Raw genomic sequence first — 27,878 nt, forward strand, 5'->3', positions numbered from 1 at the left:
CTCATCTTCGTACTTGAAAAATATTGATATGTTTTCCATGGACTTCTGTAGATTAAACAACTAAGGTTTCTTAAATATTCCCCTACTGATAGTGTTTTCTAGATTTGCATTGCTTTCTCCCAGACCTTCTGCAGTTAACTGGCATCATTTTGGAAGTGCAATGCCTCACATGAAGGTGGTGTATCACCTGAGGCTTTACTCGTGCTCTGTAGTTAGGTTAGATTACTGCACCTGCCCAACACGCAAACATTCTGCTATAACTCAAGATAATTGTCTCTGTTTTCTCAACAACATAACACTGTAGATTTAAGCAGTTGCGCCACACTGCCCAGACACTTCCTGGCAGAGTAACTACTTTGTCAGCTGTTCTCCACCCCAAACCAGCGCAGCTGATTATTCCCCAGCACTGAACTTTGTGCTTGTCCTTTCTGAACCACATCCTGTCTTTCTTACAGGCCATTCTCCCAGTCCATAACGACCCTTCAGCAGCCTGACACCTGTGTTGAGCAACTTCTCATTCCCCTCCAGCCTGATGCTATTCCACTCACACGGGAATCCCGTCACACAAGGACATGACTAGCCCCACCCAAGGCAAGCTACTCTGCTATCACATCTGAACTCCTGAGAAAAAGTCATTTAATAACAGGCCCTCCAAGGCGAGGACTTAAGGTTGTTTGATCCAGTAAATCAGCGCTGGCGATGGCCACCAAAGGGCTGTCTTTACATATGATGATATGTGGGCGGGGAGGGGCAGGGTGTGCTGCAGGATCTCCAGTCACTGTGAGCTGGGGGACTTGGGTCCATGTACAAATGACACCCCAAAGCACGGGGGAGGAGGAGACCTTCTGCTGGGGTAGTCTTGCTTCACAAACTCTAAGGCCTTAGTGACACACCCGGATGCAGCCTCCGGCTCCAACACCTTACCCAGTTTTCATCAGGAATTGCCATCTGGAATTGTTAACCTTCACTGCCCCGATGCGCAGCAGGCTACAAGCTGCAAAGCATGGGGCTCTCACCTCACATTACAATAACAAAGGGTGAGTCAGAAGCCAGCTTCCCAAGAAGTTGGAAAGCTCCATCATGGGTAGGTAGACTGGGACAAAACAACCATCAACGTTAATTCACTCAGTTAAATTTTGTTGTTTTGTTTTGTTTTTTTTTTTTTAATATAATGATTTAGCAGCAAAGCCTCAGTTCATTTGGGGAGAGAACTAAGAGACCAAGAGCAAAAATGAACTAATGAGAGTGCAGTAAGAGACCCACTGCTTTTGGCCATGTGCTACCAGCCCTTCTGAATGAGAACTCATTGAAAATGGTATAATAGAGGCCTGTAGCAAGGCCAAAACAATGGAACAGCAGCTCTTTCTCAAGCCCTTTGACCATACTGGCAGAGAAATGTGATTAAGATTCACATCAAGAAGAACAGACAGTTTCTACTGCATAAAGAAAGCCATGGGAAAGCGCTCTCTGAATTAGTGTTGATGGATACCTTTGAAATAATGCAGATTTCTAACCTAGATTCAAGAATGCATCTTACAAGCTCACCATTTTAAGCTAAAAAAGCCAGGAATTAATTTGCTAGAGGAGGAACACAAGTCATGCTGAAATTAAGTCACATGTATGTTGCACATCAGATGTGTGAGCCCCCAAAAGCCCCAAACCGGCAGTACAGAACTGCCACAGCAGCACATCCAACTCAGGGCAGCAATTTTACATTTTTCAGCCTGAAGGAGCGGCGGGAAATCTGAGTGCTTCTGCCAACCCTTCAGGTCTGTACACTGAGATAGAAATCTCAGGAGATTGAGCTCTCGGCTTTTTCAGCACTCCTACCTCTGGATCTGAGCCAAACGGCCGCATGCATAATCCTTCTGGTGTGCTTCTGGCCATCAGCCTCGGCCAGAACTTGAAACACAGGAGAAGTGAGGAGTTAAACTGAGCACATCAGCCCATTGAAGAAGAATCTCATTCTCAAGCCATGGCATTTCAAGTGTGTTACATAGCTATGCACCAGCTATACCTGTTCCCGGCTCACTCTGCAGTTCCAACCACTCTTGAAGCAGTTGTAATAAAAAAGCACACATACCTGGTGGCTAGCAGGGGGTAGGTATGCAGAGGGCTGAACCAAGCTTCCTTCATCCGTGGCATGCTCTCGTATATTAAGAGGTCTTTCTCCGTCAAGACCACTAACACTGCCTTCCAGTGCTTCTCGTTGTCTCCTGGCACCTGAAAAAGAGCAAAGTCTCAGTGAAACAACGAGAGACAAAGCTACCATCATGGGAAGCCTAACAATATGAACATGTTGAGTCCTGGGCAAGACAGCGAACAAGAGAGTTTCACTTCTTCATGTTTTTGACATCTCCCACCCAAACTTATAATCAGCTGCAGCAGAAATGGAGTAAAGTGCATTTGCTGCTCTCATTAGCACTGTCATCTCCAGCCCTCCTTGCAGCCTTCCCTTACTACAGGCTACCCCATATATGCAGTAGCGGAAGAACACCGAGACAGAGCAGGCTGTTATTTAGCTGTGGTATGCACGAAAGGACCTTAAATGTGTATTTATAATGTGCACCATTCATGTGCAGCTGGCACATTAACCTGAGTGCTGGACACCGTTGCTGCTGTTTCTATTTTCAAGACTGAAAAAAGCTGCAACATCATCACTGTGAAAGAATGTCAGGTATTAAAAAATAGTGGTTTGGGAGCAGATGCTTTTTTCCTCAGCAGTTCACGTTTTCATGGCTTCTCTTTCCTTCATAATTCTTCCTTCCCAACGGTTTTGCAAGTGCCAATTTGTAAAGAGATCCAACCTAAACATGGGGCTGACTGACTCAGTGATGGATCTGCATCTCAAACCCATCTATAGAGGATGTCTAAAACCTGGAGCATCAGAGCCCTTTATTGGCTGCAGAATCCAGACATGGAATTATATTTTGCAGGTTAGGCATGTGGTCATCCACACGGCTACACAATTACTGTATGGGGATCACATACGGATCTTGGTTTTTACTTATTCTATGCTGGCAGCATGGAAGTGTCTTAAAATATTTGGGAATATGAAACGGTCTTAGTTTCAAGTTAGAATGAAGCTCTTGGCTTTCACAGTCAAATTAATAATTTTCCTTTTGGTGCTCATAAAGAAAAAGAAATCACGTTATGTAGTACACTCACAGCCCAAACTCCCTGGCAGGGTACTAAAGGGAATGAAACAAATTCTGAGATTCACTAGCGAATCAGGGTGTCTACATGACTCCTCCATTAAAACCTTCTCCGGTAAAGAAAAGCAGTTGTCTGTGGTGTTCTATGGCTGACGCCAGCCTACTTGCTGTGGGCAGGGGTCACTGGGCACATCACTGGGTGGAGAAACACATAAAAGGGATCAATCAGAGGTTGGCCAGGCTGAGAGTGGCACAGCCACGAATTGTGATTCAGATCCTTAAGTACCATGTATCTTAAGCAATGGATTCAGATAGAGAACCGCATCTGAAACACTTGTATTTTGTACGAAGAAAGGGTCCCACAAATTTCTAAACTTTTAAGGACTTTCAAGACAGTTGTAAGACAGCTTCACACCAGAACACCAATGCCCAAAACAGATCTTAAACTTAACCCAAAAATTTTTGGCTTACATCATTTCTAAGATGTATTTTTCCTTCTGAATTAAGATTTTCCAGGAATTATATTCCTGTTTACAGCATTACTTGCTCATTGTTTGTTCATATCTGTGTGTTAATCAGCTTAAACTCATAAAAGGTTCACCCTTTTAATTTCTTCAGAAGTGTCAATACCTATTTACAGTTTTCTTGTGGTGACAGTTTTTTGCAATGCAACCTTTCATTTTCAAATAGGGCTGAAGAGAAAAGCTGCATATTTAACACACCTATTAATACACTCGAGAAAGATGCAAAACCCAGAGTTCTCACAGCCCATGTACCTTGGAAATACTCACACAAGCAAAAAGCATACTCAGCTTCTTAATACCTGTTATTAACTACAGCCAACACCCCAGCTCCTAGCATGGGACTATAGAAATAAATGTTACAGTTAATGTTAACATTTAATTTTTTGAGCACCAGCCTGTGTTCTTTAATCCAAAGTTTTTAGTACACACTTTTGAAGATTTCCAGAAAAGAAAAAGGAAGATAAACATGAAGTCCATCATAGGATGAAAAAGCAGGATGTTCAGATCCATAATCTGGAGGAATAAGCAGGCAGCATACTGGGCTGTTACTTCTTATTTTTGTATTCTGTGACCACAAGCAATCCAAAGACTACGGGAAGCGGCTCACATCTTTTCTGCAGAACCACCCTGCCTGTGTAGCATTTTCAATCACAAGCTTTGTTATTAGGTGGCTGGACAGTCAGCTGTGACTCCAGAAACTTTGGGAAACTGTTCCCTGTAAAGCAACCACAAGAAAGGGAAAAAAATCGTTTTGCCAGCTGGTCCCACGGCTATTTGCTGGACAGCCGAAAACATCAGGAGCCAGACTTTCCCACGTGGATCCTGTGGTTACCACCTGCACAGCGAAGCCCTCAGCTTTGCCTCAGTCCTTCCCAACAGCAGGGTGCCTCTGGAGAAGATGTGGTTCAGTCATAAGGTATTGAAGACTTTTTCACAAGTATAAATGACCTTATACTACCTCTCCTTGTAGGATGTACCCTGTTTGTAGGGGTATACTGGGAAGGGCAGAGAGAACGACGTTTGCCTGCGTCCTGTAGGAGCCCTCCCCGGTAAGAAGGGCCATGAATTACACACACTTTTAGTCATATTTTTTAAACCTTGCTGGGACCATAGCTGTCTCACGGCTAAGGAATGCTGGTGTAAGCAATACTGCTGCTATTTCAGACCTGAAGGAGGATTTGTGTGCCTGAAAGCTTGTCTGTTTTTTTCCAGCTGTAACAGCTGATCTAATAAAAGATATTGCCTTTCCTTAAAAACCTTGAATTGCATTACTGTTCCCTGATTTTGTGGGGGTTTGGCTCAGGCTTTAACAGCTGATGCCGTGCTGTTTGACAGGCAGTTGGCACTTCTGGAAGGTGTCAAAGAGAACACGCTGTCCTGTAAATAGTAATAGCAAATTTTACAAAGGAAGAAGAGAGGCTGCATGTATACTGTTAGCCTACAGCGCAGATTCAGAACAAATCAGCATGGGAAATTAATCCAGATTGAGCAAGTGTCATACCAAGCATAAGCTTAATAGGAGCTTACAAAACAAAAGCAAAAAACGTGCTTCTTACAGGCAGCTAAGTGAACGATTTGCTAAAGTTTTAAAGGTTTTAAAATCTGACAAATCATAAAGATAACATGAAATACTTCTGTAAGAGTAAAGTTAAGTATCATTTGAGAAATATTTTAGAGACACCATTTTAGATGACAGTTAGGGCCAGTTTCTTAGGCAGAATTTTGCAGAATTCTGGCACTTGCGCTACAGTTTCTTCGCTCCAGTTCCCACTTGCACACATACAATTCAAAGTGCATTGATCTGTGTTGCAGACAAATGAAATCACCATCCACCCTAAAAAACTTTTCAAACTCAACCCTTTTTCAAAGTCAAAAATGTTAGATTAAATCCAGATGAAGTAGAGAAAAGACAAATCCGTTCTCCTCAAACCTCCCACCAGAATAAAATGGAGCAGCAAACTTTTTGCTGGTTTTCTGGGCACTGTTCAGGTAACTCTAAGCAAGAGGTACCAGTGTCCCCTCTCCATGCTCTGCTCATCTCAGCTGAGGTCACTGCTTATATTCCCTGGTGAATTTCCACTTCAGGTCAATGAAGCTGTAAATGTTTATACCAGAAGCAAATTTGTGTATTTTTTCTTTCCTAGACACACTGTGCCCCTAGATCAAAGTCTTCAAGTACAAACCTGAAAGGGCAGAACATATTCTAACAAAAAAAACCCACCAAAACCAAACCATGTGCAGTGAAGTATCCTTTTTGCTACTCACAAACTTCTTTGCTCCTCATATACTCACGCTGTGAAGCACAAACCCCACGTTTTCCCATATGCACCTCTCTGGTTTACCTTTCCAAATTCAGAAAATATTTCATGTACGGCAGGGATGAAACCTAACTTTTTTGTGTATAACAGCATGATGGCTGGGCTTGGGATGACACCAGGGGAGACCTGCATTCACAGCTTGCTCGACCACAGGCTTCCTCTGCAAAGTCAGTCTAAATGCTCTGCATTTCTGTATGGACACCATGGTCTGCCGGGGTGGCAAGTGCTGCTGTAACACTCACAGCAGGAACAGATGTAAATGTGAAGGCAGACAAAAAGTGCAGAAGAACAGCTGCATTTTTTCAGCAGCTACATGGAGACTTGTCCATCAGCCTTTGCCTGACACAAGAGCAAAAGTGCTTGGATGCAGAAAGCAGATGGCTGACGCAGCGTTAGGACACACTGGACCCCACTGCACTGAGGATGCACCTGAGCTCTGGCTGCTTCTGGATGCGGTGGTTGGGCAGCATTGCTCCAGGCTTTGCTTTAGGGCTGGATCTGTGGTCTGAAGGACTGACTCTGCAGAGTAGCAAGCTCAGTGTTACTTGTATGACTGCTCCTGCTGGTTTTCTGGCAACTGCTCACGTGCTTAAATCCACTGCTTGCAATGTACCCTTGAAGAGTAACTCCTCTGATACATAGCAAACAATATTTCAAAGAAGAGCCAGCTTGTTTTCCTGCAGGTGATGGGGATGCCTGGCCCCTTTAATGGGTATCACAGCTTCCAAATCTTTAATAGTTTTCACATATAATTAGTTGCTGTAAAGACAACGGACATCTCAGTGGAGATAAAGCCTTTTACAAATGGTTTGGCCCTTTGCTCTTTCATCTGCCAGGTCTCCTTTTCATAAGGTTTTTCTTTGAATTTCACTTATTTATCTACTTCAGGCTGCCAGGAAGGGATGAAAGAATACTTCTAATCTATGAGGCTCACAATAATTAAATTAGAGGTGTCACTCTACTCTGGAAAGCTGTTTTATATTTTCATTAACTCAAAAGGGACATTTCAATTACATTCCCTGTTTAGTAAACAAATTATATATTGCCAGCAGACTCCACTGCAGCAAGTATCCAAAATGTGGCCTTCCAGAGAACTGCTGTGAAGGTAGCAAGTTTACACTTACAGTAAGTGGTTTAATCCCCTTTTTGACCACCCCCTCCCAAATCCCAGAGCTACACTACCCCCTCACAGAAAACACAGTAGGAGCAACCAAAAAAGAATTTGCTGAAACTTTTTTCTTGCTGTTTTCCCTCCTCCCTCACTTAAAATCTCTCCATGCTGGCAAAACCCAGCTTCCACACAGGCTGGGATACGTTCTGCTATGTATTTCTTGCCTTTTCATTGTCTTTTGATGAAGGGCTACAGCCATGTTCAGAATAAATTTGATTCGTTTACAGAAACCTACTTGTCAGTTCCTGAAAATAACAGCTAGGACTGAAAAGGATTTTTGCAAGATGAACAGCAACGATGCAGGAATACATCACGCAAACCCCAGCATATGCACCAATGCTGGTATTTCTGTGAGCTCATTTGATGGGAGGCAATTCGCAATGCAGGAGTGGGTGCAAGTGACAGCCGTAGGCAGGGGATATCAACACCTCCCACGCCACACACAGATGAGATGTGTTTTGCAGCTAAACTTTGTAGTTTTAAACAGGAAATAATGTGCACGTTCTTTAGGAAAAAAAAAGCTAATGAAAATGTGTCTGTTTTTGTTCTTCTGTCTCTTCGAGCTCAGTGATGGCTCAAATGTGGCTTGTGCCACTATCAGATCTGGATAACAGTCAGTGCACATACAAAAATTCCCCCAAGGGTACAATATTGCCTCCTGTGAGCAGCGAGCAGTGAGTGAGTGATGCACACGCCTGGCCATGGTGCTGCTGCTCTGCAGCAGCCAGAGCCACCCAGGTCAGGTGGGAACCACAGCAGGTACCACGCTGATTCAACCCTTGCACTATCCTGAGCAAAGCCCGGGGATACACTGATAGCTAGAGTAACAGGCACTGCTGAGTATGGACAGGACACCCATTCTCAAGGCATGTCTGTTCAAGTCTGAACTTCTTCTAAATAGCCTTTAAAATGACAAGACACAAGTCAACTTTTGTCAAAAGTAACACAGTCAGTTGTCTCAGCACTGCAATAGGCTCAAGCCGATGTCCTGACTCTCTGGACTTAAGATTTTCAAACAGCTTTGGCTCCTATCCAAATAGCTCAAAATGTCAACAGAAGCACCTTAGTCCTATTATCAGGCCAACACAAGAATGGCAGGTGATCTGAGACCTTTCCTACAAGCCGAACGAGGAAGTCCAATCCCAGTTTTGTAGCGGAGCTTTGCTCCAGAGCTCGGAGAAGTCAACTGGAGTTCTTCTAATTACTTTTTAGGTTTTAGACTTGGGCCTTTGGGAAACAAGCCTAGAGGGCTGCAGGTTTCCCATGCTACAGAGAAGACAAAGCCAAATTCTTCTTGGAGGTGCACAGTGACGGGATGGGATTCAATACCTGCAAGTGGAAACAAGGGACATTCTGACCTGATACTCAGAGAAACTTTTTCATTATGTCATGGTGGTCAAACACTGGAACAGACTGTGAAATGTCCACCCATCGAGATATTCACGACACGACTGGGGAAGGCCCTAAGCAAGCTGGTCTAGTCAGATTTGGATCTGACCAGATCTGGATTTGGATCAAAAAGCCATCATTTAGGTTGCCCCTGAGTTAAAGTTCGTAATTATTCCATACACATGTAGTTTTTAATGCATATGTTTTGTGTGAATGTTGCATCAATATGAATGCAGTAGTCACATGAAATGGTTATTGCAGCTTAAGGGTTTGCAGGATGATTTGTAGTTACCTTCTACCCTGAATCATTTAGAGCTGTATAAAATTGTATCTTTGATCCTTCTGACTTGGGAGAGTTTAACACTCTGAATTTCCTTTGCAGTAGATTCCTTGCAAAAGATAAGGAATGTAATGGAGTGGAAAACCCAGCATCTCATAAAATTCATGTGTACATCTGTATAACATGCCTTAAGTAAAAATATGTTTCACAACTGCATGAGAAAAGTTTAAAATCCTGATGTGTTCTCTTTTCTCCTCCTGCTCCATGGGTCCACTGAAATAGGTTAACTAAATACATAGAAATACAACTCCAGGGGACACAAAAAAGAGGGAAAAATGGAAATTCATCTATTTTAGAAACCTCTACCGTAACCCGGCAGCATTTTGCTCTGTCTGAAGTTGAGATTTGAAGGTCCATAAGTAAGAGCTCTTTTGCAGTGAAACAGGAGACTCTAACTTTCTGATAATGTCAGGAAACTTTCCAGGGAAGAACAAACACTCAGAGAGCAAAGGGAATGTTAAATGCCCCACACCATTTGTTAAAGACACCGATTGCTTTTCATCTTAGAGAAGGTGGAAGGAACTCTACTGTGTTTTAAGAAGTATTCTGATTCTTTCTGAGTAAAACACATTTTCTTCTATAGCAGCTTCTTCAGACCATGGGAACACTGACTGAAATTAAGTAGTGGTAATTTATGACAGCAAGGCTTTGCAAACAGCAAAGGTCCACTCCTGAAAAGATATAGTGTTGAGCTAAATGATTTCTGCAGAAAAAATGGCACTTTGCTATCTTTTATTTTTTTCTTCCCTTTTTATTGCTACTCAGAAATTGCCAGGGAGAGCAGGCAAGGGAAGAGGTCATTTCATCACTCAAGGGCTGTGGCAAGGAAGACCTGCCCAAGCTGTAAGTCACAAGGACAGAGACAGAAGGTGAGGCAGGCAGGGGAAGGAGTCAGGGGAAGGTCAGAACAGCCCAGCTGGCACTGGCAACTGCGGCTGATCAAGAGATAGTGGACAGGCCAGCCACAGTTCAACTGACCTTCAAAGCCAGTTTGCCTGGGAACAAACCTGTGCTGGAAGCAGTCACATTTTAAGTATTACTTATAAGAGGCACAGGTGAAGGAGGAGAAATGGGAAGGAACGACCATTAACTTAGGGCTTTTCTAATCAGTTATACTGATTGAACAAATGAACGGAAAGTCTGAAGTGTGGAGGTGAGCACAAAGCTACTATACAAAGGCAAAAACCTGTGCAAAAGTGGAGGCAATCACAACTACGGACCTTCATGACCTACCACCACCTCTGTTGCACTCAGCAGTCTCTCTTCCAGCATGCTCACACCACATATTCAGGACAAAAGCGAAGATGCTATTAGCAGACACTGTTGCATCTCTTGTGTGTTCAAGCATTTTGAGTACACGTAGCTTATCTATGGAATGTCTGGGCTCTTCAGACTGCAAGTGAGGGTGGCTGTACAGTTGCTTTCTGAAACACAACTTATGAATATATCACAGAAAGGTTGGTGACAGCAACTGCCTAAGGTTTAATAAATACTTAAATAAAAATTGCAGAATTAAAATGTGGGATGAGTTGTACTTCTAAGACAGAGCTCAGTTCTGGGAAAGCCAAGCAGCTGTGCTGCCTCCAAAATAAACACTGGACCTTAAAGCACAATAATCCTAGTACTGAGGGAAAAACACTGAACTTCCCTTTAAAATGGAGTGGTCGCCTTCCTCCAGTAAGACAGGCTTGCCCTAGGAAACATTAAGGACCATGGCATGGTCTTGTACCTTCCTCTTCAGTTCATGGAGCCATTTTGCACACCAGGTTTAGCCCCAGGAGAAAAGGGATCATACCTGTGAATGGCTTTGAGTAAGAGGAGAGAAAAGAGAAGGGGAGCTTTGGAAGCTCTACCACACCTCCTGTGCAACTGCTCACAAATGGATACTATTACTCAGTGGTGGGGAAAAAATTAATTTCCCCCAGGTGTGCTCCAGGATACCAAGAGGAACTACTATTCTCTGCTGTGCCCTACAGGTTGCTAAATGCTGGAGTTTTGCTGTGAGCAGTTTTCTGTTCAAACCAAGATGAAGCATTTTATGAAGGAGTTCATCATCATCAGTGGAGTATAATGGTAATTGTACAGGAGCAGAATCAATGTAAAGACACCATAGTTTCAACTCACTGTCTCTAAAGAGTCCAAAATTTATAACTGAATCTGACTTCAGCTGATCAAGTGGGTAACGGATCAGGATAAATGAGCGATAATACCATTACCTCAAGAGATACACACATCTCATCTTTCAATTCAGTAAAAGTGCATGGATTTCTAATCATCAGCTCAAGAACACTTGTCAACAGCACCCAATCAAACATGAATGCTGGAGGTGGAGTTTTTCTTTAAAAGCAGCTTGTGGTTTTTAATGATGGCTCAAACATGTAAAATGCCATTTGAAATTATTACAGTGTCTGTTTAGTGAGGGACAGGTAATCATCAATGTCTACATTAAAAACTACAGTGACTGAAATCTGTCCCAGAATATGTTCTGTGCCTTTCTCTATCACACTGTCTTTCCAAATATTCAGTCTCAGAAATGATGGCCCATCATGACAGGTACCTCTTCAAGACTGACAGATTTGACTACTTTACTCAAGGGTCATTATAAATCACAAGTGCTGGAAGAAAAAATAGTAGGGGAGCAATAGAGAGAGAACAAGATGTTTCTTTGTCATTGCTATTGTGTTGTCTCAAGGACAGTCCAGAATACTGTCATTTCAGTCTATTGTGTCATTGATCAATATTCAGTAATACTGATGACCTCAAGCAAATGAGTGAATTCACTACACGCCTGGCACAAAAATGTATTATCTTCAAAAAAACACTGATAAAATCTATATGTTATGCTTCTATATGTTATGCTTCATCAGCTTCATCCGGTAGGTCTCATTGGGTAGATCTCAGTATTGCTGTGGATCCCAGACTGCCAGTAAAGGTAGGAAATGAACGATTATTCCATTTAATATCCAATTCACTTTCCTTCACTCCTTAACCAGGACAAAGTTGAATTTTAACATCTTTTCCCTTTTAGAGAGCTCTGTTTGTTTTGGGATTTGTTAGTTTTCTAAGGAATGGGGAAAGAAGACAAATAGGATCTAATCAAAAAGTGCCACCTGCCCCACTGAAAAGCTGAGAATATCCTTCTTCTGCCTTCCAAGAAGGCTTAAGACAGTCACTGGTTCAGAAACGTGAACTCTTAGGGTCATAGAAAGAGGGTTGAAGAAGACTTGAAGATCAACTCGTTCCACTTCTGCTCAGGAAAGGACAGACTTTGCTCCCAAGATTTCTCTAGTCTGTTCTATAAAACCTTCCCTGATTAAAATCCCCAGCTACTTGTTCTTGGCCAGTTTCACCATTAGGAAATTGTTGCCAATGCTGGAGCATATGCCATTGTAGTGCTGGGGGTAGTGTGACAGCAGGTATCATTACATGCTTGGAGGACTAATAGAAAACTCAAATTTGGTTTTAGGTAAATGTTTTTTTAAGATGATCATTATTCTAACCCTGCCAAAGTAATTCAGGAGAGTGATGGTCACAGAGGAAAAGGGTAAGTGGGAAGAATGCAGAGAGAAAGTTCAGAGCTAGAGGATAACTGCAGTTTGTCACTGGTCCTGTGATTTGCTGGACAGCTGTCACCACTACCTATCTGCACATGAAGTAACACACACACATCCCTAACATTGCAAAGATAAATGACAAGGCAGCTTTAACAGGAAACCAGTATTACCAACTCTAGCCAGCCAAAGCTCCCTTGGGGATGTCAAATGGGGGCTTGAAAATTGTCTGAGGTTTGCTTGGTATTTAAAATACCAAGCTGGTCCATCAAGCCTTTTTGCTTTGCTGACATTCCATAGTTTCAAGCTTTTCTCTGTGGCTAGGAACCTACAATAAAAATGAGAGCTCAGCTTTCATAAAACCTCTTTATTATTTCAGGAGATGGTAGTAGAAGAAATATCCCTGAAGTAAAAATATTCAAGCTATGAGGTTTGGACCTCTGGTCAGGATGTGAGCTGCCACTTCTCAAGAGGCATCACTTTCCCAGACATGATACTGCTTGTATTACAAAATCTAACAAGATCACAGCCGAGGGGATTATGGCAACAACTCTTTTAACTAATGTACTAGCTATGACAAAAACATAGCAAATATTGAAGGGCATGTGTTAATAGAAACTATGAATATTCAACAGAGCCACATGAGGAAGACAAACATAAAGAACCTTCTACTTGGCAGTTATCTACGCTGAGCTTTAAATTAGCCACACAGGACAAATGGATTTAGTGCTGTGCCATGTTATTTCATCTAGATTACTAAAAGATACACAATTAGGGCCATCAATCTACAGACCCAGATCCTACAAATATCAGCAAATTACATGCTGTAAGCTATGCAATTTTGAAGGCTAATGCTCTTTATCTGGTTCTAATTCTCAGTGTTTCATATTTTTGCAATAATCACAGCATTTAACTACTCATAGGACAATTCTGTTGAGAGCTGAACATTCCTCTAGAAGAGGAATAGACATATCCTCTAGAATAAGACAATTCCTCTAGAAGAAAAACTTGGGAGAAATAAAGTTAATTTCCAAAGCCAGCAGAAGCAGATTGCATGCTACAGGTTATCCTCCTGAGACCAGGATGGGAAACTAACGTTTCTGATTTAAGAATTATCCCTGAAATACATAATTTAATAAAATAACTTCCTGATAACAGCATTAGACTTTTGCATCCTTTGACAAACATATCACATATCTAAAGAGAAATGATTTTTGGCATGAGAGATACATGACCTCATGAATCAACTGATTTCATCAATGGAAGATTCTTTCCTGCTGCAGGCTAATAAATCATCCCCACCAGCAAGTGCCAGCCACTGATAGTAAGAATGAGGGTAACATGAGCAGTGTAGAGCTGCTATTACTTCTGCAGCTACAAGAAAGTGAAAGCCCCAAGAGGAAAAGACATATGAATATTACCAAGTGACTATACCTAATTCTACCCTTGGTGTTAGAAATGTATTTGCACTGAAGTGACTGGGAAATTTTACAAATTATTTCTTACTGGGTTATTCCTACTATGAAGATAAATATTTGTCTTTTCATTGAGATTTCTCCTGTAGTTTGTACTGGCCTAAACATCTTACACACACTGGTATAAAAAATCTGAAATAACTCAGTAGAGCAACACCAGGACAGAACTGCAAAAAGAAAATTGGAAAGCATGTACTTCATTAACATTGTCATATGCTAATATTCACATAACCCATTTTAGAAGTATAGCAAATGGGATTGGGTTGGACATCATACCAGCAGTTTCATACCAAAATTTCTGGATTTTTAAATACCATGTCCTCATTGGCTTTTTTATTTCCTTAGCCACATGGAAAACAGTCAGCCACAATTAACTATTTGTCAGAAAACAATCTATTAATTAACACCATTCTGTACGAATGAACTGAAAATCATGTTCTTTGCTTGCCAAAAAGCTTCCATTTCTGCCTCATGTTTGCGCCCAGAACTAAACATAGCTACACATACGCTGCTTGACATAACTGACCAAGGGAAAAAAGGACAACTGCTGCTGAGGTTTTTCAGAACCAACAGCTAGTGAGATTTTCTAAAGATAGGTAGTGGGTCAGCAGGGCTTCACCTCTGCATCTCATAAAATTCTTTACTGACAGATCTTTGATTAAACTCGCCAGAAATAGACTAAATCCCAATTAAGACATTCATATTTGTGGCAGGGCTTGAAAGAGAAAAGAAAGTGAGGGGGGGAGAGTAAGTTACAGCATTTTCTAGGCTTAACCTTAAAAATATAGGACGTGACTTCACTTATATTTATATCCGTTCAATTCTACTGACATCAATGGATTTACTCCTAATTTATGCCAGATGGAAATCAGGCTAGCTATTACCACATTTTCATGCATATAACCAACACCCCTGTAAAAGCACCGTTTATTCAAAAGTATGTCCTCAGACAGCATGCATTCTCAGATAAGCCAGCTAAAATCAGTGGAAGAGGCAATCAGTGATGGGGAATGCCAGAGGAGAACTGCAGAGTGATAGAAGGAGAAGGGAAAGAGGAGATTGGCAGCAAACTTCCTTTGCTGTTATCCACATGTGCACATAACCTTCATAACCTGCTGCTGAATCCTGGGCACTAAACAGATAACCCCCGGGGCTGACACAAGACAACATGGTGGCTACTCACTTTCCTAGTAGAAAAGCAGTCTCAGTCTGTGGTCTGTTACCTCTGAGACCAATTTTCCTCTATTTCATTTTTCAGCAGAGCAGCCTGCAACACTGTTGTTTCCAAAACTCTGAACCCCTTTGCAGGTCCATGCGGGGCTACAGGTGTGTAACCGTTACCAGTTAGTGGTTGGCTCCTCGTAACGGTTTTACAGAATTGTTCACTCGTTTGGATGCGATCCTATAACCACAACCCATTCCTTCTGCTTGTGCTTGCAAATATCCAAGCAGCTGTTTCAAGTTATTTGAAGGGGCTAGAGAGTGAAGTTTTACTTGACATATCCAGGCTAATGGAAACTGATGATGTACATGACCTTTGATAAGTGCAAACAGCCCCTCTGTCCAATATGAAGTGAAAGAAGACAGAGAAACTAAAATTCCTCTCTTTGAGGTCTCCTTGCAGCTGTGAAGGATAAATCTTATAGGGTTATGAAAGGTTCAGAGAACGCTGGTCTTATTCTTGCCAATAGGAAATATTTCAACACCTTTCAGCCCACTCAACAATTTGTACACCTGTCTGCACCCAATGGTCTCTGCAGCTCATCAGTGAGCTGCTCCTTCCACTGCCACCTTCCCACAGTCTCCCATAGCTCAGCTTCATCTCCGTCTCTTCCAGTGCTGTCCCACTCCTCCCTTCTCCCAGGCTCTATTTGTCTTTCTGCAGCATCCATTTGGCTTATGTCCCACGGGAACAAAAATCACAGCAGAGACACAATGTCTGGTGTGTGGTTCCATGTTTCCTCCTTCTTCTACCTTGCCTACTCAGATGGTTAGAGTTTGGAGCAGGGTCTGCTCCTATTGGTACTGTTTATGTTGCAATCTCGCACCATGGCATAACAGGTTTGGCTAGTCCCTAGGACCTCTCACACTAACATAATTATTAATGTAATTAATGTGGTAATTAACATAATTATTAATGTAATTAATGTGGTTATGTTATTAACCACAACAATCACCACCAGAATCAGTGCTGTTCTCTTCCTCATTTCAAACTCTTGCAACAACAAAGCAGGAACCCAACAGTAAGTCAGCTTGTCCTCAGTAACCAGCTTTCCCAAAACCCACAAAAGCAGGAGGCCTCAAGACAAAAACATCACGTAAAAGGTTCTCACGCTACCCCGTGCAGCTGTGCAATCCCTCTCCATGCTGCTCCTCTTTGCAATACCTCCAGCTTCTTCCATCTCTTCCAGTTACCTTTGCCTTGTTAACATCTCCTGCAGTTTTGGACATGTAGATTTAAACCTCTGTTTTGAAATTTTAGGTGGGAGAATGTTACTGTATTCTTTAACCCTATGATTTAGGGATCCAAAGAACATAGCAATAATAAGCACTTTTAAGTGGAATGAGCGCATGTGTGTGTTTAAACCTAAAGTTTTAATGTATTCCCCCCAAAGGGTCCTGCAGAAAGTCTCATGGGATAAGCTGAGGCCAGAGACAACACCATAAAACACTCCTTTTCATAATGATGTACAAGCTTCTCATTCCATAAACAAATCAGTAAGCTTCTATTCCATAGCAGGCTTCTCCTCAAAGTGAACTTTTTCGAACCATTTCCATAAACATCACTGACATTTCCAGTATGAAGCACAAAAAAGCAGCTACACATCAGCAGCCTACTCTGGCCATGGCCACAGTCTGCAGCTATTTTCAGCACAAGATCAACAAATCAATGTTTGCACAGCAGCATCTGCTCAGCAGAAATGTATAAATAAAAAAAGTCCCAACAATAACACGATGTGTTCACACAGTTTCAGGAATCTTCACTGCAGCTAACACTCGTTAGTGTCTAGTGATTAAAACCCAGGTGCTTCCTTCCAGCAGGGCTACTCTTACTGTAGAGCACCTGAAACTCAGGGAATCCAAATAACATCTGAGAAAACCCTTGGTAGGTCCATTTGTCTTCAACAGCAAGGTCACTTTTTTGGGAGCAGCAGGTCCGAACCCCCACACAGAGTCTCCTTCTGTTGTACACCCAAAGAAACAGCCACTTTGGCTCCAGAGCCACTTTTTGTACCTTGACTATTGAACATGCGCACTGTACAAAACCGATCTGCACTTCCAAAGGAGGGGGTGGAAATCCCTGTACTTAAAAAAAAAGTTCCAGGGTATCCATCTAGATCTCTGAGATGGTCCTCAACAGTCTTGCAGTTGGAGCTGGTAAGAATGGGTGTGCTTTTGCTGAAGTTACTGAAGTTGCTGACAAGATGGCTCATTCTTCATAACAGCATGCCATCTAAGTGCTACCATTTTTTTGCAACTTCTGACTCTTCTGATCCCTATCTCCAATAAGTTTATCTTCTAGCACTTGTTACATCTGTCACTCTACTGTCACTGTCTGACTTTTCTGAAAAGAGATTAACCTGTTAGAAGAGAAAAATACTTAACATCACTATTAGACTAGAAAAAAAAGGTGATTCCATGGGACATTTCAGCAAGAGCAGCTCTAAAATGACTACAGAATTTTCCCTGGATCCTATTGTGTGGTTATTACTAAGGATGGTGTGCCACATCTCTGTTGAAATTGCGTTATTTCTGTGTGCTGTGCTAGTGCTGGAAAACATCCCATGTCATTCCAACATGTTCTGCCACGAGGTCAGGTGTGATACAACAATACCTAATTCCTCCTCCCCTGTGGCACGTCTGACAGGATAAGTCCCCAGTGCCTCACGTGAGTGTGAAGTCACTTCATTACTTTCATGTCCACCCTCTGCAGGCCTTGGTAATGCTGCACGTATGGGGAACTCTACCTGGAATGGTGTAAGGATGGGGCAGTTTCTCATACGTCTAGAGAACTTTGCTCTTCTGGAAGATCCTGTTCTCTATTCTTCTACCCACTGACCTCCCATATCACCCTGTCCCTTTCAGGCTGTTTTTCCTGTCTTGCATCCAAAGCCTAATGTGAACACCAAAGATTGCATCTCTGTGTACTTTGAGTTTTTCCATTTGATTTCACTAGATTTTCTGTTTGAAGCAGTAATGGTCTTTCAGCCTTATTGATCAGTTTTCATTGCACAGAGGAGGACATAAAACTGTGTGACCTGTAGAAATCACATTTATTCTGTCTATTTCTCTGTCCCCTGCAGCTGTTTGTTTAGGGCTTACATTAAAACTGGAAATGTTGCTTTCTTATGTAGTCATTGTGCAACTCTTCCTTCCTTCCTAATCCTTCAAGTGAGGAAAACAGCCAGGAAAAGGATATTGTGCATTTTGGGATTTTTGTCCATCTCTCCATAGGGACGACTAGCAAAATACTGCCTCTCACTAGATTTACAGTTGTAAAATGAGATTAAAATCTGGATCTTCAAGGGAAGTGTTACTTCTGGAAGTGATCAGAAACAGCTGCTTTTAAAACCAGTGATGCTGGCTGTTTGTGGTAATTCAACAAATGGTCTTAGGAATTTTACTTGTGAGGACAAGAGAACTTTGCTGAAGTATTGCTAAATAAGCTACCTACTAATAAAAAAAATATAGCAGTGTTCCCAAAATCTTTGCAGTGCTGTGATAATCATTAGATGGTAATCTCTGACAAGGTTAAATCTACTGTTATTCAACGGCTGTTCCCCAAAGTGGATTCCCTTTTGGTAGTAAAATCATTATCTTACTGTTTAAACATTCAGGCTTTCCTCTCTATTTCACAGTTCATAAAGCACCTTTATGGTGCTGAGATTTATTTTTTTCTGAAGAGACAGAAGACAGTTTGTTTTTCCTGCTTTGATTAAATCCTACATCCCACAAGCAGTGAACCTGTGATACTGCTCTACTGTTTTTAATTGTCTCCTTATATTAAGATGCCCGCACTGTATGCCTTTTCTGCAGCCCCAGCACGATTTTGCTACGTGCCTGGCATTAGCGCTGCCAGGTCTGAGGTTAATGTGTACACCGTACAACTCATTAGCTGCGCATTACTATCAAAGCCAAAAATCAACATGATTGATCCAACAATATGTTTGGGCTTGGGACCGAGACTCAAATGAGATCTCACCTAAAGCAAAGGTCAGCAACTTGGCACAAATTTTGCTGTGCACAGAGAAAGCTTTTCTTCCAAACTATTCATCAGGGAAGGTACAAATGACAACTAATATGGGCCTCATTAAAAATGAGAAGAGGAAACCCCTTAGAGAGGGCAAGGAGGCTCCCTTGCTACCAACTCTTTTTTCCCAGTCCTTTCCTAAAGCTTTTATTTACATTACAGTAAAGACAATGTGGAGCTTAAGGGTAGCTGTGGGGCTTGGGGTTTAGGAGACTCACTAGACTAATTATCTTGATGCACACTATCAATTACTGTCCAGTTAAACAGAGAGGATAACTCTGCAGGCAGAAATAAATCTTCAGAACTGAAGGATCTGGGGGAAGGGAATAAAAGGATTTTTTTTTTTTTATCAGTACTATTATTTCTTTTAGTTAAAACTCCAGTGTCAAAACACTTCCCATCTTAAAATATCTAAAATAAAACAGACACTAGTTTAAGAGTGGGAGAGAGGAGAGGAACGATACAAGAAACCTTTTCAACCATGGATTTGTTCCAAGTACAGTTCTTATGAGGATTTCACTCATAACTCAAGCACTCTTGCCACAGTCAGGCCCTGAAATCAGTACTTCAGAATATGCTATTTTACATACAGTATCATCATGTTCTTTCTTCCTCAGTAACCAAGGGTGTTGAAAACGGTATTGATACAACGATTAGGCTGTACAAGAAATACTTCCCTGCAGTCTCCAGAGCTGCTGTGTTGCGATGTTAATTGTTTAACGGCACATTTTTGTAAGGGCTGTCATGGGATTATGGATATAATTTTATTTTTACAGGATACGATAATAAGGTAAAAGGCTGGCGTTAATAGCCTTAGGAATCTATTACATAAACAGAGGTTGAGGATTAAAATTAGACTGGATTTGTAGAGTCTGCGCTGAGTAAGTGTCTTGCCATACTGAAAATTATAACACATATAACTTTTCCCTCTCCACTGTTTTTTTTAAACTCTCCTATTCTTCTAAATGTCAATCCCTCTTTCCAACACAGAACACAGCTTCTTCTCAAGGTATTTTTAGAAAACCTGTTCATTTTTCTTTGTTAATGGTTCTTTGGCAAAACAGGATACAAGGCATATATTGCTTCTGATTCTACCAGCAGTGATACTGTGCTTGTCTGCAACACCCCTCAAACATTAACCAGCTCATCTGGCCTAAAAGCACTTGTGGGTAGAGGCAACACACCTCTGATGGCAGCTGAGTACGTGAGCAGGATGGGGCAACACTATGCAAAAAGACAGGGGAAGAAAATAAATGTTTTCCTCTAATTTAGGGCATTTTTACTAGGAATGGCTCTGCTTTTGCCAGGCCTTTTCTCCATGGGGATCAGCTCAGGGTCCTGGGGGGAGAAAGGCTGCAGGACAGAGAGAAGAGGGGTTTTTTATGGCCTATTCTGCTGCTTTCTAATCTATTTATTCATGCCATTCATCAAAAAGTTGAAATGGGAGTATCGTTTGCTAGAAAAAAACCCGCAATGACCAAGGTGAGAGGAATTCATACTGGGCAGATCCTGAGCGTCAATGCACCCCTAATGGGCCCCTCCATTCCCCTGAAGGTGATTTTTAACTTCAGGAGACAAAACCAGCAAATGAGAACAAGGTAACTTTGAGCAGAGAAAATGCAGCTCAGCAGGAACTTAATGTTTGGAAAATATTGGATTTTCTAAGATAGACAATCCCTTTCCTTTCAAACTTCTTACATGCAGCCAGCAAGCAGAAAAACGCAGACAAATGAGCAAACAGACACCATGCAAGGGCATAGCTCTTGCAAAACACTGTCTTTCTCAGCGGCCATCGCATCATAGCCATGTGTAATCAGGGTAGATCAGCCCTGGGAATGTGAGAATAAATCTGTTCGTCCTGTAAAACTGAAAAGGGATCTAAGGGGTGGACGGTGAGATGGGTGTCCACAGCACTGCTTGGGTCAGCACAGTTGATAGGGGAGATGCTCAGGGCTTTGCTATTGCTCAGTCTGCATTTGCCTTGCTCTTTGTTTCAGCCAAGTTTGCCCCAAAGCCCTGCCTTAATACCAGCCTCCCCACCCTACATAACTCTAAATGGCCAGGATGAGCTCCACACCTTCCCCAACCCACGTGCCGGTCTGCAGGTTATCTTTCTCCCACCCTGCATCCCACAGCTGGGCAAGAACAGGGGCTCCCGTTTCCTACCCCACCACTGCCGACACCCTACTTGCACGAATGGAAGGAGGCAGAAACACACTGGGGCAGAAGGAGACCAGCCATTTTGGCACTAAAGTGCTTAAAATAATTGGGAAGGGTATCCTCCACTCCCCACTGGCAGCAGCGCTGGATACAGGTTCAGTAGAGGTCTATGCTTCCTTATGCACCTTGTGTTTATTAAAGAGACTCATGTTGCATTTAAATTGCATTGGAAAAACAAGGAGCATCACTGTCTCCAATTCCTTCACTATTTTTCTTGCAATATTTACTGTCAGAGGCTGAGAGAAAAAAGGAGGCCTTTCACTTGCTTCTGAAAGATCAGGTTTCTGAAAGGGGATCAGAGCCTTCCTTCACATCCTACCTGTATCTTTCCAGCTCCTTTTTTCCAACTGAACTTGCCTTCAAATATGTTCAAACATGGGCTTTCAAACCTGCAAAGCCCCAAAAGGTGAGCTGACCCAGCATGTGCTTGAGGGGAGGTGGTGTCCAAAAGGGGCTTTGGACAGATCTAACTGCAGGTGCCAAGGCAAAAGATGAAGAGGCCCAATGTCCTGAAAATTTAGCAAGATCTAGGAAGAAAATCTACCAATCTACCTCATCTACCAAAACCTAGAAAGTCTCTTGTCCAGCAAAATCCAGCCCAGCCAAGCAGCAGCTCAGATTTGGGTTATGTAGAAGAAAGAGTTAAGCATCCATGCCATGGCAACCACACCATGCAAAGTGGCCCACCACCCCACCACGTTGGAGGAAGCGAGAGAAACAGCTCCCATACCCTGGGGGAGGCAGTGAACCCAACAGCCTCCGTTTCCTTTCGGCATCCTCTCCTCCTTCTGAGCTACAGCCCATCATTTCCCCTCTCAAACCCTGCTCTGGGTTTGTCGGCAGGACATCTGCAGAGGTCCCTCACTCAGCAGAGCCACAGGCCACCACGTGGATGCCACCTGTGCTCCATGTCGTCCCTTGCCTGCACATGCACAGCTGCCAGAGCAGAAGTCACCTCTCTGGGCTTACAATTCCTCCTGATGCAGGAAGGGAGAAGTTAAATAAAACTTCACGGCGGGATGACATTAAAAAGGAACTTTCTCATTTTTCCTGGGGTTCATAAGAACAGTGACAGCAATATGCTGCATTTTATGGAAAAACTTACGTAAGCTTTTAGGACTGTTAGATCAAAACCAAGGGAGGGCAGGCAGGGTGTGATTACCTCTGCTGGGATACAGCCAGAACTAATGCAACCTTTGTGGGAAAGGCGAGGGGACATGCAGGGTCCCAGCTTACACTTCAAATCAATTTCTGCAAGAATAATTTAACACCTAAAAGCTACTGCAGGCACAACAGTGCTCGCTCACTGTTTAACTGTGCTTTGTAATTATTGGATAGAGGGGTTTTTCTTCACTGTAACAACCAAAATGTACTGCAGAAGTATAGACTTTCAAGCTCAGGTCCTTCATGCCTTCCATTTACCATCATATTTCTAAAAATTTTCATGGTTTATTTAAACTTACTCTTCTTTCCAATCCCCTTGTGCTGAGCACTTCTGCCTGACTTAGACATCTAATTTGCTCAGCTCTCATTGGCATGGTGAAAAATAGCACGTGTGTTACAGATAAAGACTGGCAAAGTCTTTAAAACAGTATAGTGAATGGAATGGCTGTTTTCAGCCCAAGTTTTCCTTAACATATCTGTTTACCGAATGCACCTAAAGCAACAAGAGAACGAGGTTACAGCTGATAAAAGTGGCCTGTGGAGGAACCTTGCTGAAGCTGGGAGAGGAAATTACTCTTCGTGCTATTTCAGGTTTACGTCTTTCCTCAGAACAAGCTGATAGTTATCCCAGATAATGAAGACTGTTAATGTAATTAAGCGCTCTGTTGTGGTGTTTTACAAAGCAAACAAGTAAGTTCCAGAATTAAGAAGCTGCAAGGTTAAGTGACACAAGGCAAAAGCAGACTCTTCATTTGGTTGTTAAGTGCTTCACAGCAAGCAATTAGCTGGGATTTAAAAGTACAATTTCTAATTTAGGACACACAGAAGATTTTCCAATTGGAGGTATATGTGATCTCCAAAAGATCAGATTAATTTTAAGATTATCACCAGCTGTACATTGTCAATATGAGAAATTGGGTCCTTCTTTAACCACTCAAAACAGGAGGCCAGGACCAAATTCCCTTGCTCTCCTTACTGGGCATTATAGATGTGTAGCATTTCCAAACATGCCTGGATAAGTAGTAAAGAAAACAGAGACTGAACAAAAAGGACAAAAAACCCTGTAGAGACCAGAAATTGCAAAGGACACCACACTACAGGAATGTAATTTCCTTGCAAAGAAATTAGGCATCTGAGTAATAGTTTTCTTAGCAAACGCCTATGTCTCTAGCAGGTTATTTATCTGGTTAAACCATATGTTGATTTGCACTGGGGTTTAAGACCCAAAACTCACTTCAGTTTCAGCCTAAACACACACAGTTACTTTCCAGGGCCTGAACAGAGACCGGGGGATTAGTACAACCCAAGTTTTATTCCTGAGCATGCTGCTGGTTCAGTCTGTGCAGCCTGACGAGGCAGCTAGCCCAGAGGAAGAGGTATACACTGCCTAGGGTGGCAGCCCTGTTTCCCAGTCCCTGCCCTCTGCCACAGGCTCTCACTACTTCTCTTGCACTGGGATTTGCATTTGTCATAAAACCTGCAGAAAGCCAATGCTACCCCACCAAAAGTAATGAATTTTCTACCAGTGTAACTATATGATCTGGCTCAGGGTCAGACAAGCACTGCCACCACCACGATGGAAGAGCTGGGAGAGCTAAGGGGGACAGCCACAGTCCCAACCACGGACACGGCCATGCCAGGGTTTTTAAAATGCTGCCTACTGGCTGCTGTGCTTCACAAAAAGGTGGTTAAAAATCAGATATTCACAATGTTAAATAAAGGCAAAATGTTTTAACTATGTGATAGGTTAGCGGTTTTCTCATGCAAAGGCATTTTAAGAATCACAACATGGCTGTGTTGCTCTCTGCTTGTTTTGCTAACCAGAGAGCATACTTCCATTTCATACTGGGGAAAAAAAAACCTCAACTCCCATGTCATTTGTCTAAACCTTGTTGGGTGAGCTTGCATGGCTCACAATCTTACTGTTATCACTCCCTCCTCCGAATTAGAGCGAGAGCAGGAAGATAAATATAATACTGCAATATATGGCTTGATACCGAAGAAGATCACTTGGCGGTGACATGCCTCGCACTTCAGCTCTAACACTATGATACAGTTATCTAGGGTTTGAGGAGACTGAACAGCCTATAGTGTATTAACACACTTTTAATTCTGGAGATAGTGTCAGGAGCTAAAAAACAACTCCGATTCATGGCACTGCTTTGGCTATTACCTCTCCCATATCAGGCGTTTTCTCCCCTCTGATCCCCACACCAGATCTGTGGGAGCAGCAAAACACTTGCCCTGCACAGGCAGAGAGATGTGAACAGGAACCAAGCTCTGGGGTTAAGATTTAGTGAGGGAAGCCCATACGGGCACTTTTTCTGCAGCTTCAAATATTAACATTCTAAAAGACAACTTGCAGCAACTCCTATTTTTAAGTTTCTCAAAGGATCCTTGAGACCATTTTAAAAAGCGCACTGCCTGTAAGACATTCGACGTTCTGAAAGGAGAATGGTCTCCGGCTGCAAAAGTGCTTTTTTTTCCTCCAAGCCTACATTTAAAGTGTCACTGGCACAGTGAGGAGAGGGAGAGATGCAGAGCTCGGGGATTCATTTAGGTTGTTTTTTTTAACTGACCAAGCTACAAGTTGGTGCCTGGCTACAGCTTCAGCTGCCCCTAAAACAAGCCATGCTTTTGCTTGTGTCTTTGCCTGCTGAACTGGCAAAAGCTACCTTTGCAAAACCACTTTTGCCAGAACACCTTTTTGTGTTTGCATTCAAGAGGCAAAAATGTAGATAAAGCTTTTGCCAACGATATCTTGGTCTATTGGAACAGACGTTACAAAGCAATAAAATAAACTACCGTTTCCTCAGTGTTTTAGCTCTGCAGTGCAAGAGCCGAATTTGCTCCTCATGAAGGAACCCAATGGTAGGTGGATAAGCGTGAGGAGAAAAACAGTGATGCCTGTTTCAGCTTCTCTATAAGCCACAGGATGTGCAGAACTATAAAAAGTGGGGAAAAGGGGAGGCAGAAAAGACATTTCTGCAAGGATTGATAGGATTCCTGGAAAGAAGAGGAGCAATTAGCACACATATGGAAAAGCTCCTCAGTTAGGATGACATTACTAACTTCTTTTTTTGTCTTTGGTCACTAGAAGTATCTTTACAAGGAGCATTAAAAAAGGAAAGATGTGGTAAGATTAAAACCCACATGTAGCTGTTCCCTCCTGCTTAGGACGCTTGTTAATCACAGAGGTCTTGCTGAAGTGAAAAGACAAGAAAGAAAAGGTGATGGGGAGACTTCACACTTCAAACTGGTACTTGACATTTCTCTTAGTTACAGAAAAGTTTTAGGATGCTGGTGACTAATATAACTCCTTAATCCTTGGCTGGCTTTAGAAATCCTTCCTGTAAGGTCAAGGTCAGGACAAGGTTAGTGCCTTAATAAATATGGCATCTTTAATGATTGCTTCTGGCTGTTTTTCTCCTTCCCTATAATAATGCCACAGTGAGTGTTTGCTTTCTTAAAGTGATGCAGAGCACTTTGCTTTACCTGCTGATGGACCCTCACTGACCACCCCGGGGCACAGCCAGGGACCTTATGGTGGACCTGCAAGATGGATGCTTCATGCTGAAGACCACAAATTTAGGGCTGTCTTCACAGGGAAATTCAGTGAAGGTGGAAGAATCCTGTTAGCATGCAATTGCATTGTACCTTAGATAACCTACTATTTATTTTAACGTTACCCACCTGAGGGAGGCTCCGCTAATGAATCTATTTTTGTAGTATCATAAAGGTTGAAGTTTAGAGCTAAGTTTAGAGCAGAGACATATTAAAAATGTCAAACCAGGAAACAGCTTAATGAAAGCAGAGAGTAATCACAGCAAATTACAGTGAAATTTCTATGGGATTACATTTTGCATTCCCCAAACAAGCAGAGGAATTCATCTCACTTAGCATCGTTCCATTTTGCTGAGAATTCACTGTAAGGATATGCTATGTAAGTAATATAACACAATGCCAGCTTTTATAAGCTGTCTTAAAAGTTACAGTCTAAGATGATTTTCAAAACAGAGTTCAGATCTCTTCCCACTGCAGTCTATGGAAAAATAGCAAGATATGCCACAAATTATCACAGAGAGAAAAATTAATGGTAATACTAGGAGTAAGACAAGGCATATGTTTTACTTTGTGGCTACTACTAATAAGGTCCCTTTCTAAACTCCAATGTTTAGAAACCAACCAGCAGTGTATGTGGTAGGGAAGTTCACGCCAGGAGAAGAAAGCTGTTATCCCTGGGGTGCTTCTAAGAATACCTGCATAATTTAATCTCTCCCCACCAGGGTTGCATCTAGGAAATGCACTGTGGTCAGCACCTCACCTAGCTGCCTTGTACACCTCCTCTGAAACAGTATGCACACAGTTTGCATATATATGTACAGTATATATACCTTCCTCTCCCACCCTGCAGGTTATCGTTCTTTCACCCAGGCTTTACAGCCCACAGTCCAGTAACAAATAAAAGGAATTTCACATTGCTTTTTACCATATGCAGTGATTTTTTTCTACTTTTCAACAGGTCTCCAACATGAGAAGAAGCTGGGAACTTTTGACCTCACTCCGTTACTATTGCACAGCTCTGGATGGTTAGTTCGGTGGAAATAAACATGTTGACTTTTGGGTAACAATGTCACGGCAAATCTCTCAAGGCTAATTCTTGATGACAGCCACTGCAAATACACTGGAACGTGCACAGAGCTGCAGCTTGGCCCTATTAAAGGCAACACAAGTTTCACCACTAAATTCAGCAGGACCTTGAACTGGTCCATAATGAGTAACATGAAATAAGATCTCAGACCATAAGGCAAAAAAAAGAGGAGAAAGAAACGTGTGAAGGGATATTGTGTATTAAGGGTAAGGAGAGGAAGTTCATAAACTAGGAGTGTGCTGTGTGTCCGCTTAAAATGACCCATGAATATTTTACATATAAGGTCTATATGATCTGCTACAGAGTAGTTACCCTTTCAGGGGAGAGGATTTTACAAAAGAAAGAGCCTCTTATATTCAACTTTTCATAACTTTATAGAAACGTATACAAAAGGCAAAACAAGATTAAAGACCCCACAGCTGCACAGTTTAATAGTTAAAATTTACTTACCAGTGCTTTGGTGTTTTAACCCCAAATTACTGCCCCAGATTTTTACATTTTCTACAGCACTAAGCCACAGAGTTGTGCTATCCTCCCCACCCTGCAAACTTGGAGGGAGGGACAGGAAAACATACAAAATCTGCCTGAAACGTTCTGTAGCCGTTGCCTTGCTCTAAGTGGTGTGGACTGACCCACATTTTGCTAAAAATTAACAGCGTGCCTTCTTAA

The 27,878-nt window shown here is 42.2% G+C and overlaps 1 protein-coding gene across 1 annotated transcript in view; it reads right to left on the bottom strand.

Moving 5' to 3' along the window:
• Positions 1 to 27,878, bottom strand: part of SNTB1 (syntrophin beta 1) — a 118,408-nt gene that overhangs the window by 11,632 nt on the left and 78,898 nt on the right. Inside the window, exon 4 of the mRNA XM_075085700.1 lies at positions 2,084 to 2,223. Within this exon, the coding sequence (XP_074941801.1) occupies positions 2,084 to 2,223 (140 nt within the window). The remainder of the gene's footprint in view (positions 1 to 2,083; positions 2,224 to 27,878) is intronic.

Source organism: Phalacrocorax aristotelis, chromosome 2 (assembly GCF_949628215.1).
Source record: "Phalacrocorax aristotelis chromosome 2, bGulAri2.1, whole genome shotgun sequence".
Taxonomy (NCBI): Eukaryota; Metazoa; Chordata; class Aves; order Suliformes; family Phalacrocoracidae; genus Phalacrocorax; species Phalacrocorax aristotelis.